Here is a 14,325-nt window from a genome sequence, read left to right as displayed (position 1 = left end):
TGTGACACCAAAACCAGTGAAAATTTATAATCAAATGTAAAACAACACTGCATAGTCCTGCCTGTATAAATTAAACATAATCGTTATTAAAGTTACAACAGTTATTCAGTCAAGAGCAGTGAGTGATTTTTCTTTGTCTTCCGTTGTTTGATTGACATTAAAAGACTACGCTGCTGTCACTAGGCCTATTACTTGCTAGGCCTATTAGTTATATTATACGCCTGCCTAGCCTAAGTGTCGGTTACTTTCAATTAAAAACAAAAACATGGCCTGTTCTCAAGTAAGTCCATTTAAAGTTTCAGTTTTGAACAGTTGTCTATATTAGATTGAATCATTACGTAAAATATTGTTTTGATTCATTAGATTTTTGAATATCCTAAATCATAAATGCAGCCCTGTTGTAGACTATGACAGATGTTTCTAGTCCAGTCAGATTTGGAGAATGTAGCGGTCCTTCAATGTTCAATGTAGGCTTTAGTGAATTTAAAGTTTTATTTTCAACCTCTATACATGGGCTACAATCGCCTACATTGGCAAAATTAGTTTGACATTTCTAATCGTAAACACAGCCATGTTGAAGCTTCCAGTAATGTTTTTCTTTAATGTAATTGCAGTCCACTCAGCTCATTGTGCATGAAACTTCACGCCAGAAAAATAAATCATCAGAAATCATCAAGAGCCCTCTTTACGTCGGTCCTAATGCCTGTTAGTTGTCTGTGGATTGGCCTATATTTGACGTTGCAAATGGAAACGATTCAGTATTTGGACGCTGTATGAGACGCATGTTTCTCGGCGCGCATTCCAGATGTTCGCGCAGTCCCTTTTACATCTTCTTGCGCTTGAATATTTAAATTGGCAAGGCTTAAACTTTCACGACGATGCAGCACTGGCCCATCAACTGTCCTGAGCGTCATTCACGTTCATGTTCTCACAAAATTGCATTGTTAGAAATCATAAGAATGAATTCTGCTGACACTGATTCTTGTTTATTGACCTTGACACCGTTTCACATACGGCTGACACCGATTCTTACTCACATTTGGCTCTTGGCGAGTGTTCATTTTCGGCCCTAGATAGATGCAACGCTGTCTTTAAAATTCCCAAGGAGGCTGCATATGGAATATGGCTTACGTCTATCTCATTTTTCTGTTTTTGTCTTCACTGATCACTGTTCTAGATAGACCTAAACATTCCTCTATTGGAGGACTTAACGCTAAAGCAGAGCGGCATGTAAGAATGCATGTAGTATCTTGTAGACAGTTTGCCTGACAGAAAGTTGAACAGTTTTTAATCAAATTCCAGGTTTCCCTTTACATACTTGGCATTTGACTAAAACACCAATATTAAGAACACTCTGCTCTCCTACACAACATATATCTGAATTCTCTGTAAAACTCTGTAAATAATTTCCACAAACCCACCATTGTAAATTGTGAGTGTGTTTATGTATGTGTGCTTCTCTTCTCAGCTCAACTGGATGTGTCTCTGCTTCCCCGTTGTAGGCCCCTCTGCTGCTAATATGTGCCAGAGATGTGCTGCCAAGAGCTCCAGCTAAAAACAGACTATTTCCTCATACAGCACCGTATACTAGACTCTCGCTTATCTGCCTCCGTGCACCTCATTTTTACGACCGATCATCTTGCGAACGTACACAGTGACAACACACAGACTAACAACATAAGTTGGTCATAGTTAAATTAAATACTATCCCAAACAAAGATGCATTTTGTTGTACGTGAGAAAGAGTTTGATGGCAGCTTGTTGACCTCTTCCACTCGACCGTGTCATGGCGTTGTGTAACTCCCACTCTGTGTGCACAGGGGCAACGTCCTTAACCTATCAGTGTGATCTACGACAGGGATGGTGACAGGATTACAGGAGCTGCTTTTTAACAGATCTCTGCAACATTCCACACGTAGCTTTCCCTAAAATAGTAAGCATCCCTAATGTATGGAACATTATGTACTCATAATCATTGTAAACATCACTCTTTTGAGTTTGAAATGGTAAAGAGTTGTTATTGTTAAGTAAAACAGTCAAACTAAAATGTATTTAAATCATTTTAGTTAATTGAAATGAAGCTGAAATAAAATATAAATATTACATTAGCAATAGCAACTAACTAAAATAAAATTTAAATTAAAAAATTATAAAAAAATATAAAAGCTATGACTAAACTACATAAAATTTACTTAAACTGAAATGAATACTATATATACATACATTGTAATTGAAAATTAATACAATGAACATTTTTGAGAATCTTTATTCAAATATTATTAAAAGATTTTGTTAGCATATTGGGTAATTGTGTGTGTTTTTTATTTGTGATGACGCAGTGAAACATGCCAAATAGTGCTATTTCATGATTTATCTAATTTTTTATGTGGTTCAGATCTAATAATATTTTGGGTTTCTATTTATTAAACCAATTTCCTTCATTGTATCAACTCACATTTTTAATTTCAACCAGGTTAATTACTTTTTTAAAGCTACACTATGTGATATTTTCCCTCATCTAGCGGTGTAAAGGCATATGACCATCCAGTGAATAATAGTTTCTGTTCCTCTCAATTCTGATTTCGTTTTAACTCCTACGGTGGCCGATTTAGTCCAAGATTAACAATCCCCCTCTTCACATTCGACACTGTGCCATCTTTGGCTAATGTACTTTCAAGATGGAGGAGCAACATGGCGACCAGCATTCGAACCCCTCACCTGTATGTATATTCAATAGCATATTATAAACTTATGAGAATACTTTATTACTTGAAAGAAGTAAATATACATTAATGAGCACATTTTTGAAAGAACTAAGTGTTTTTAGCTAAGAATAAACTAAAAAAGTTACACAGAGTAGCTTTAAGTTAAACCAACAATATTTTTTACAGTACATACATATATATATATATATATATATATATATATATATATATATATAAAAATTTAAAATGATAAATTTTAATAAAATAACTTTATATACTATACTATACTAGGAGTTTTCAAACTATATATATATTTAGATTCATTGCACACCAACTGAAATATTTCAGGTCTTTTATTGTTTTAATACTGAGGATTTTGGCATACAGCTCATGAAAACCCAAAATTCTTAAAAAATTTGCATATTTCATCCGACCAATAAAAGAAAAGTGTTTTTAATACAAAAAAAGTCAACCATCAAATAATTATGTTCAGTTATGCATTCAATACTTGGTAAGGAATCCTTTTGCAGAAATGACTGCTTCAATGCGGCGTGGCATGGAGGCAATCAGCCTGTGGCACTGCTGAGGTGCTGCTGAGGCTGCCCAGGATGCTTCAATAGCGGCCTTAAGCTCATCCAGAGTGTTGGGTCTTGTGTCTCTCAACTTTCTCTTCACAATATCCCACAGATTCTCTATGGGGTTCAGGTCAGGAGAGTTGGCAGGCCAATTGAGCACAGTAATACCATGATCAGTAAACCATTTACCAGTGGTTTTGGCACTGTGAGCAGGTGCCAGGTCGTGCTGAAAAACGAAATCTTCATCTCCATAAAGCTTTTCAGCAGATGGAAGCATGAAGTGCTCCAAAATCTCCTGATAGCTAGCTGCACTGACCCTGCCCTTGATAAAACACAGTGGACTAACACCAGCAGCTGACATGGCACCCCAGACCATCACTGACTGTGGGTACTTGACACTGGACTTCAGGCATTTTGGCATTTCCTTCTCCCCAGTCTTCCTCCAGACTCTGGCACCTTGATTTCCGAATGACATGCAAAATTAGCTTTCATCCGAAAAAAGTACTTTGGACCACTGAGCAACAGTCCAGTGCTGCGTCTCTGTAGCCCAAAAGTGGCTTGACCTGGGGAATGCGGCACCTGTAGCCCATTTCTTGCACACGCCTGTGCACGGTGGCTCTGGATGTTTCTACTCCAGACTCAGTCCACTGCTTCCGCAGATCCCCCAAGGTCTGGAATCGGTCCACAATCTTCCTCAGCGTCACCTCTTCTCGTTTTTTTGCCACACTTTTTCCTTCCCACAGACTTCGCACTGAGGTGCCTTGATACAGCACTCTGGGAACAGCCTATTTGTTCAGAAATGTCTTTCTGTCTTACCCTCTCGCTTGAGGGTGTCAATGATGGCCTTCTGGACAGCAGTCAGGTCGGCAGTCTTAACCATGATTGCGGTTCTGAGTAATGAACCAGGCTGGGAGTTTTTAAAAGCCTCAGGATTCTTTTGCAGGTGTTTAGAGTTAATTAGTTGATTCAGATGATTAGGTTAATAGCTCGTTTAGAGAACCTTTTCATGATATGCAAAAAAATTTGAGACAGGAATTTTGGGTTTTCATGAGCTGTATGCCAAAATCATCAGTATTAAACCAATAAAAGACTTGAAATATGTCAGTTGGTGTGCAACGAATCTAAAATATATGAAAGTTTAATTTTTATCATTTATTATACATTATGGAAAATAATGAACTTTATCACAATATGCTAATTTTTTGAGAAGGACCTGTATAGAAACAATAGCTATATTAGGGGTTCTTGGCATCAAAAAGTCTGTTAACCCCAGTAAGGCACTAATATACTGCATTAAACATTATATTATTTGTTATTTTTTGAGAACCAAAGTAACATATGGAAAACAGGATCATTCAGTTGGTCTAACTGACAGAGGATAGAGAGAAAGGGTGGATTTTACTTTTCATTAAATCAAAGCCTCTATTTGGCATTTTCCTGCACTTCCCAGGGGGGAAAGAACCACTGTGTTTTTTTTTGTTTTTTTTTTATCTTTTAGCATTTTTTTTAGGAAGCTTTGAGTCAATAATTGAAGCTGTTCCAAACATGAAAAACACTTGGGGTTAACGTCAGTATCAAAAAATGATTTCATGTAGGGCTATTTTAATAATATGATTGAATACTTTACAAGACTGTGGTTGAATAGGCTTTTGGCTTGTATTAAGTAATCAATGTCATTATGAGAAACACATGGCTGTAAAGATCAGATCTTAGTACTTAGTTTCTGTTTTGTTTTTTCTTTCATTTCAACATATTACACTTGTTTCTGCAAGAGAAAGTCACAGTTTTGACCTTAAATGAACTTAGAGAGTAGTCAAAAGAAGCCCCGTGTCTTACCAGTAACACATAAAAAGTGACCCTGATCTGAGGTGCTAGCATAAACAGGCAATTCTAAACTCTTCAGTCTCATGGAAGAACAACGAGCAGAAACACATCTGGATAATGTCATCCCAACTGAATACCACAGGCAATATTAATAAAAATTACACTGATTTATGTTTTTGAACAACTCCAGAATAAAAATGAACGCTAATAAAAGCTAAACATGACTCCTTTTATGTCAAGGCATGGATATATCCAAGATACACATGTCCAAAAAATAAAAAATAGCTCAAATTCAGAATGGCTTTGATCCTCGGTCAACATACTGATGCTCGTCGGCCTACACAACTACAGATTCTGGAACAGTGTTCAGAATGGGAATCCCTTCAAACGTGCGCCATAAAACAGTAGCAGGTCAATGGCACTGAGGACAAAAACCAGAGGCCGGAGTAAGGGTGAATGCAAATGGCCGGAAATAGGGGATAAGAAAGAGCATGCGCTTCCTCTGAAGGGTCAACAGAGGTCATCAGCCTGGCGACAACAGGGCAACACAGGGAGGAGGGGTGCAGTGAATCTTGGCATTCAGCTGGAGGATTGTATATGTATTTTCCTGTGAGGCCTGGAGACACCCTCACAGCGGACAGGGGGAATTCCAGTCCCTTTCGGGCTATTGTACCCAAAATACTGCTGAGCATCCAGCCGTCCCCCAGTGCTTGAAAGAACGGAAAAGACAGATGCGCTTCTGCTGACGAACGGGATATATTTACGGGCTGGGAGTCAATATGTTATTGTTAATATATCGCTGTTAACAGAACTGGCGAGGCATTCCGACATTCAAGTAATGAACATGTTTCCTTGCTCATTTTGACAATATGATAAATTACATGATGCATAACTCTCTCAATACTAATTAACGTGAGGCAGGGAATGAGAACAAAGGTCAGATTAGTTCAAGGGTGTTCTGATGTGAATACGCAGGGATATTTTCCTCACCTGTATGTGAGTAGATGAACCACAGAGCTCCAGTCAGAAGGGCTCCGATCACAAAGGCAGCGAAAGCAATGCCCACCACAGTCGGTGTGTCCAAAAGATATATGATATCTGCAAGAAAAAAGTCAAAACATAGATTAAATTATGTCTGTTAAGCATGTAATCACTCTGTGGTCAGGGTTTCAGTACAGTTTGGTAAATACAGTGTCCAAAATTTCTTAGCTTTTTGATCAAAATGTTGCTTTTTTTATAAAACTAAGGCCGGGTGTCCACCAAAAAACACTAGGCGCTCTGTTGAAAACGCCTCGCTGTGGGTGCTTGAGTGTTTTTTTCTAGTTGAGACGCTTTACTTGTTATTTGGAAGTGTAACTAGCGTCTCATTTCACTGATAGCTTGTTTCTGTATTGATTCTATATGAAAAAATGCAAATACATTGTAAAGTATTTGCTCTGGCTCTTGTTTTAAATAATTGTTTCTGTTATTATGCTGCTTGTTTTCATCAGGTCTGTTGACCTTGTACAGGCAGAATGTGGCGGTTGGTCGGTGTTGTATTTGTCCCGCCTGTCCTCTACTGTGATTGGGCGGCTGGGTGAAGAGTGACAGTGAGGAGTGCAGCGTTTTACTCAAAGTTGAACATTCTTCAACTCTCGGTGACTGGTAAAAAACGTTGAGCGCTCGACGCTTGAACATGAAATACTCGTTTAGCGCCTCCTTACGCTCATGCCGTTAAGAAAAAAAACATGTTAAGAGACACACGGCCTTAGTGTTAGTGTTAGTTTTGATTTATTTAAAAGTAAGGGGGCCGGACCTTTCTTTAGATATATTGCATGTTCAGATACAACCAATTATTCAGGGGGCCATTCAAGTTTTGTGAAAACTGGCAGGGAAAGAGTTAACATTATTACTTGATGAAAATGAATTTGAAATTGTATTACTTGATTATGAGTATACAAGCACAAATAGCTTGTAATACCCGAAACATTGCTGTTTTTGTTTGTTTGTTCATTTCTTACCATAAACATCTCTAATATCTGCATTTTAGCTCAGGATATTGTACTACATGATGTGGTTCGTGATGTTTTATGTCTGAGTGTTTGGTAACCACGTATAAAGAAAGAGCACATGCTTGGTATGTGATTTGCAGTGGCATCTGATGCTGGCAAGCCGCGCATCCGAGAATCTCTTTGGACGCGCGCCACAGACCGAATGACTTTCAGAGCTCTAATTAACTCTAATGATCACTGATCACACAGCACAATAGAGCCTGTGTGGCCGCCAGCTTTATGGCCCATCTGGTCTGGCGCCAAAATCCCAAGCACAATAGAGGCTATTCTCAGAGAGAGCACCTTCAGATTTTCATCCCCTTTGACAGACTGATGACAGACTATCACTGGAGCGCTCTGTTAAAACAAGAGTGAGTGCTATGTAACAGCTCCCGCCTCAGCCTTTACCCTTTCCCCCGAATCACCACCAGAACCACCCCCTATATCATATCTGTGCAGGGCGGCTCAAAGATATAAAGCGTGTCATTAACAATCCCATCTATGTACATGTTTTAAGGCCTAAGCAAAGGGGGAAGAGATGGTAAACACAAAATAAAACACTATAGTTAAAAAGTTTGGGGTCAGTAAGATATGTCTCTTATGCTCCCCAAGACTTTTGATTTGTATATATTTGATAAATGTATTTTTTTTAATTGGTCCATGCAGTGAATTTATAAAAAGAGGTCCAGTGTTGTTTGGACTCCATTGACTATCAACATATCTATCTAACTATCATCTTTTTTTGTGTTGCACATGATAACTGTGTTTGTGGGTGAAACATAGAAAATGTGTATCTCACAATTTGCTGCATCTTTGGCTTGCAAGAGGAAGCAAAACAGAACAGAGAACAAAAGCGTGTGTTTAGTGGATTCCTGGGAGAAGCTATGTCAGCTCGAAGCAAGGGATGTGGTTTGCTCTGCCGTTGCCATAGGTTTGTCTGAGCTACTCCACCCACAAACCATGTAAAGTACCTCGGAGGGAAGTAAATGAACTAGCCCTAATGACTTGGACAACGTTCTATGTAGTCACCACTGCCCAGAATCTTCTCCCGAGTGTCAGAACGTATTTGTGCTGTTCTTTACTTCGCCCTTGTTTAAGGCTAGCTGGGTTTCTCAAAGGAAGTATGAAAACAAGAAACAATAATATTGTGTGTATTTTTTGGACAAGCATCGGGCAAACTTCAACAAGATGATGTGTTTGGCTGATTCAGCAGTATAAAGCACAGTAAAAAGTAAAAATCCCATTCATTTAATTCATAAAGGAATTTAACCAAATACACAGACGGACCTTCCAGGAATACCCAGCCTCTCTACACTCATAGTCAACTTAAATGTCAGACAATGTCTTACACGGTAGAATTAATTTGTATCGTTGCTGCTAATCTGATTACGTCGTTCACAAATCACAGTTTTTGTGATTAATGTCGGAGCTGATTGATTTAGTTAAATCCCTACATTTCATTGTTGAAGATTCTTTTATTTGTAAGGTTTTTGAATACACGTAAGGTTTTTGAATATAAGGTTTTGATTTTTCAGTATGGAGGAGCTCATACACCAACACTAGTCCAACACTAGTTGGAATCATGCGTTAGAAAATCAGAACCGGTCTGCAGATTTTGGGCAGTACGAGTTGACACATTTAACTGAAGATTACATGGTTTATGAGCAGAGAATAAAATGTTTAGCTTCAGATTATGAATCTGTCTAGTTGGAGGCTATCATAAATGTTTGATATTTTGAAAATATTGACACATATTGGTTTCATTTGTCATGCATCCCCTAGTAAAGTTTGATGCGTTCAGAATAACTTTAAAGTCTAGTGTGTGAGCTTCAGTTATTGACTGTCTTTCTGTAACTATTTATGAAGTCAGCAACTGAGTGATTACCCGCACACCAAATTCAATTATATTTGAGGTTGTACCTCTGCTTTAGCCCAAATTATTCATGTTTTCTGATCATAAGTCTTTTTTCGGATGGCAAAGTTTTGTTCTGCCATGTTTTTCTCAAAGCATGGCACTCCCATAAACTGCCCTCTTTGATTTGTAGATTAAGCCAAATATTTTGGGATCCTGTCCAGAGCGGCGCTTTGAGCCTTTCTGAAAGCTGCTTTTCTGCCATGTCTGTACAAGAGTCGTCTTTGTGTTCAAAATAAGACGCAGAGCCTGTTTTCATTACTTTTATGGCATATCTGAGTTTACTTAATTCACACCAGGCAACACACACAAGCTTGTTCATCAAGAGTGAGCCCACACTGGATTCACACTGAATTCACATTCACTCTGGATTCACTCCAGATTTCACAGGTGTGTTGTCTGCTTGCTGTGGAACAGATCTTTGATTTTGTTTCCACTCAGAAACAACTAAACCTACATAAAACTTGACTTGGGCCAATAAAATCGCAGCTTGCATCCTTCAGGAGTGGCAATCATTGACCTAATCAAGTGTGACTAATAGACGCATGCTTCATTTGCCACGAGCAGCACAGCAACATTGTGCTATTAAACCGGAATGATTTTCATTAGAGCTGCGAGTCAGTAAAGTTGATTCACTCCAACCGCAATAGGTGCAATATTGCCAAGAGGATGCAGGGAACAGAACAAATCAGTCATGGTCAAATCAAGTTGTTTAGACACCACCCTGCTCTCCTCTTGTATACCACACAGTCTATGGCAAATGAACTCTGCCTTAAGACTCCATGCATAAAGGCCCCTTTCTTTATCATGGTCAAGTTTTTTTTTTCTTATCCTCCTTCTCCCCCCCCCCCCCCCCTCTCTCTCTCTCTCTAAAAAGGGGAGGCCTTAAAGAATGTTTAAGTGAAAACAAATGCTATCCAGGATCGGAAAGCTGGCCTTTTTCCTCTCCTCTGATGCATCTGTGAGTCCCTTGTCCCCCATCTCTAATGAACCGCTCATACTTTAAAACCAAACCACATTGAATGCAGAATAAACACACACATGCAAACGCACACATACTCAACACTGCCACATATTAAAAGACTCCAGATGGTTGTAATGCGCCACAAAGTGAGACAAGACAGGAACTCTGTGACTTGTGATTGACACACATAAACTCAGATAAGCACATTTTCCCATGATGCTCCATATATGTCACTGACAGTAATATGGGCAGCCTCCGTGCATTATTTGCTGATGCCTGAGAAAAAAACTCTTTTAGGGTGTTTTTTTTGTGTATTTTTTGCTAGTTCCAGCCTGACGCAGTTCTAATTATATAATCCAGTGGCACGTTTTTTTAAATAGCAAATGCTCTCGCACCCATTTGTTCACCCATGGGCGTGAAACAAGGTGTGTTCATGCGCATTGTTGGCGCATTGCTATTTTGAGGCAACTGAAAACGACTGCACTATTGACCAACAAAAACCTGGTCTAAAGTCAATAGTGCTGTATTTTTTGTGTTATTTAAAGAGCGTGTTAGTAATATTTGCCTATAGCTGGGTGCATTTTGCGTACACTCGGCTTATTACACACACAGGGATGCGCAGCAGCACACGCTTAAACAACATGTTTAAATGTTGAAAATAAAAGAGCTCAGTCTTTCTGCTCACAAATTCCACCATGTAAATAGTGAATCTGCCATGGTGCAAGCCCAACTGACGTTTAAAAGGGAAAGGGAAATGAGACTTTGATTGGTTTATTGCACATTAATCCCAAAACACACCCATGACTCTTTAAGAGGCATACAACCATTTTGCGCCAACTGTTTTTTTTCTATAATTAAACTAGCAAAAGGGGATTCGGACATGCCCTTAGTTCACCTGCAACATGTGCCTCAGACCATGCGCTCAGAAAGTAAAATAGGGCTCTTAGATATTAAATTCAGCAAAAAACTAACAAAAAATAATGACTGTTTTGATGCATCTTTAATATATGTCGAAAGTTGGATGTCGTGATCTTTACCTCGGTCTGGTGGAGTTTGCTCCTCAGGGACCTTAACAGTGACAGGTGTGTTGTCGGAGATGACTACCATTGGCTTGGTGAAGGTCTTGGTGTTCATCATCATGAGTAGGATGTTTTCCACACTGAGGGAAGTGCAGGCTTCATCCGGTAACATACACTACAAAGAAAGAAGCAGAAATGTTAGAATAAGGTCCAGCTCTAATCTTTGCCATATGGGCACCACAATCCTCAAAGAACAGCATGAACCTCACTCATGAGATAAAAGAGCTTATTATAATAAACAGGCATACAATTGCACTTCTTTTTTTGCAAGGATTTTGGAGTCTGTTGTGGTTCGGCAAAGAGAGAAAACACATAAATTAGGATTTTTTTTTCTTTCTGAGAGTTTAGCAACTAATACCATTTGTTGCAACACATTACTGATTTGTTATCATCTGTCCTGAAACACTTTCACAGTGACCCTATCTGACCATCCTTATTATTGAGCCCTTTTATGTTTAAAATGTTCACTTTGTTTTTCATAAGCATGGATTAGTGTATATTTCAAGCCATTAAAGCCATCCCGTTTGTCGCAGACATTGTGCCTGAGCCAAACCGAACACACGCTCTTCGAAGAGAAAGCACATATAATTTCATACACAGTTTATACGGTTTGACGTGTCACGTCTCTTATCCTCATCCAGATTATGACTGAACTGTAAATATCTACGACCAAACAATGAGTCACTTTCAAGATCATGTTAGGTGAGACATAAACAACCTTAACGTGCAATATGATGATTAGAGCGGCTGAAAATGCAGGAGATTAAAATGATTATGACTAGAAGTGAGGGAGGAAGGAAATTTGAAAACGGACAGTGAAAGTTGGAGATTTGTTTTTCCTCTGTGGATGGTAACTGAAGTAACCTGAGATTTACGCATCCCACACTCACAGAGAGTGGATTGATGCTAGCAGCTGGTGTAGAGCGAGCCGTGCCAAAGCAATGAATCGAAAAGCAACTCTTAAGATGGACAGCAAAGTCAAACAGATTATATAAATGAATTAAAGAGTGTGTTCATGTTATCCATATAATAAAGCTTCTACTCTGGAAATATGTGCTAGTGTCAATAAGTTATCTACGTTCCTGTGTTCTGGCTTAATGAGATATCCGATAACCCTGTGCAGCCTAAAATCAAACAAACATGAGGAATAAAGAAATGAGGGAATAATGCGTGTATGATGAAAGCAAAGATAAGGGAGATAAAGACTGTGTTCCAAAACCTAGTGAGCTGCTGCACTGCCAACTGCCAAAAAAGGAAGCTTCCTTATAATCGAAGGTAACTCCATAACCAAAATGGAACTTGGAAGGTTTTACATAAGAGTTCCTAGAATATTTTGCGATCTTTAATGTAAGAATTACTGCAAATTCCATCAAATGCATTTTGTCGTTTTGCATGTTTTGTGTAATTTCACTGCCAAAAAATTTAACCTGAGGGCAGTAAAGCAACATTAGCTATCAAAATCCATAAGTCTGAATGCAAACAAGATCATTATGTGTTTAATTGATTAACAGTGAATTATATCATAAACTGAGCAGGAATGGATTGGGCATAATAGGCGACACCTAATTTCAGAATTTCATGTATAGGTAATAACTAATAGTGTTACTAATAATACTAATTATATAAATACATAATGATTATTGCTGAGTTTTTACTGCATATCAACACAAAAAAAAATTTAGCATGTGGCTAGACTAGTGCAATACTCAAATAGGCATATACTACACAGCAATAATGGGTGTTTTTAATTATAACAAACTTTTAGAAATACATTTCCGTATATAATGAATTATATGTACAACGAACACTTTTCTTGCTTTGTCTGTCATGACAATGGATTTGAATAAAGGTTGCCATTAGCATGATGACAAAACACATAAATATTAGTGCTGTCAAATTGATTTAATCAATTTTGTGATTTTGCATTAATCACATCCAAAATAAAAGTTTGTGTTTATGCAATATATGTGTGCGTACTGTGTATAATTATTATGTATATATTTGAATACACACACATATATGTACAGTGAGGAAAATAAGTATTTGAACACCCTACTATTTTGCAAATTCTCCCACTTGGAAATCATGGTAAGAAATTGTCATGGTAGGTGCATGTCCACTGTGAGAGACATCTAAAATTAATAAATCCAGAAATCACAATATATGATTGTTTTTACTATTTATTTGTGTGATACAGCTGCAAATCAGTATTTGAACACCTGTCTATCAGCTAGAATTCTGATCCTCAATGACTTGTTAGTCTGCCTTTAAAATGTCCACCTCCACTCCATTTATTATCCTAAATTAGATGCACCTGTTTGAGGTCATTGGCTGCATAAAAACACGTGTCCACCCCATACAATCAGTAAGAATCCAACTACTAACATGGCCAAGACCAAAGAGCTGTCCAAAGACACTAGAGACAAAATTGTACACCTCCACAAGGCTGGAAAGGGCTACGGGGAAATTGCCAAGCAGCTTGGTGAAAAAAGGTCCACTGTTGGAGCCATCATTAGAAAATGGAAGAAGCTAAACATGACTGTCAATATCCCTCGGACTGGGGCTCCATGCAAGATCTCACCTCCAAGGTTACTGTTGGTAATACACTAAGACATCATGGTTTGAAATCATGCATGGCACGGAAGGTTCCCTGTCTTAGGGCCTGGACATGTTCATGACTCACATAGGACAGGGCAACTGCATTTTGTTAAGGAGAGGATGACGAGATTGCGAGATTTTGGGGAACAACCTCCTTCCCTCAGTTAGAGCATTGAAGATGGGTCAAGGCTGGGTCTTCCAACATGACAATGACCCGAAGCACACAGCCAGTCTCCAGACCTAAACCCAATGGAGAATCTTTGGAGGGAGCTCAAACTCTGTGTTTCTCAACGACAGGCCAGAGTAGGGCCAAAATCCCTCCTGCAGTGTGTGCAAACATGGTGAAAAACTACAGGAAACGTTTGACCTCTAATAAAATAGTAATTACAAACAAAGGGTACTGTACCAAATATTAACATTGATTTTCTCAGGTGTTCAAATACTTATTTGTAGCTGTATCACAAAGAAATAGTTACATTGTGATTTCTGGATTTTTTTTTTTAGATGATGATGTCTCTTACAGTGGACACCTACGATGACAGTTTCAGACCCCTCCATGATTTCTAAGTGGGAGAACTTGAACTTGCAAAATAGCAGGGTGTTCAAATACTTTACTTTTCTAATACATTTTTCTCAAT

At 38.5% G+C, this 14,325-nt stretch overlaps 1 protein-coding gene across 1 annotated transcript in view; it reads right to left on the bottom strand.

The window, feature by feature from the left end:
• tgfbr3 (transforming growth factor, beta receptor III) overlaps positions 1-14,325 on the bottom strand; it is a 139,289-nt gene that overhangs the window by 4,311 nt on the left and 120,653 nt on the right. The window contains exons 14-15 of the mRNA XM_067459552.1: positions 11,048-11,204; positions 6,095-6,202 (exon numbers count right to left, since the gene is read on the bottom strand). Of these exons, the coding sequence (XP_067315653.1) occupies positions 6,095-6,202; positions 11,048-11,204 (265 nt within the window). The remainder of the gene's footprint in view (positions 1-6,094; positions 6,203-11,047; positions 11,205-14,325) is intronic.

This window comes from Pseudorasbora parva, chromosome 12 (assembly GCF_024679245.1).
Source record: "Pseudorasbora parva isolate DD20220531a chromosome 12, ASM2467924v1, whole genome shotgun sequence".
NCBI lineage: Eukaryota > Metazoa > Chordata > Actinopteri > Cypriniformes > Gobionidae > Pseudorasbora > Pseudorasbora parva.
Note: the sequence above shows the minus strand (reverse complement) of the source record. Positions and strands in the feature narration are given on the sequence as shown.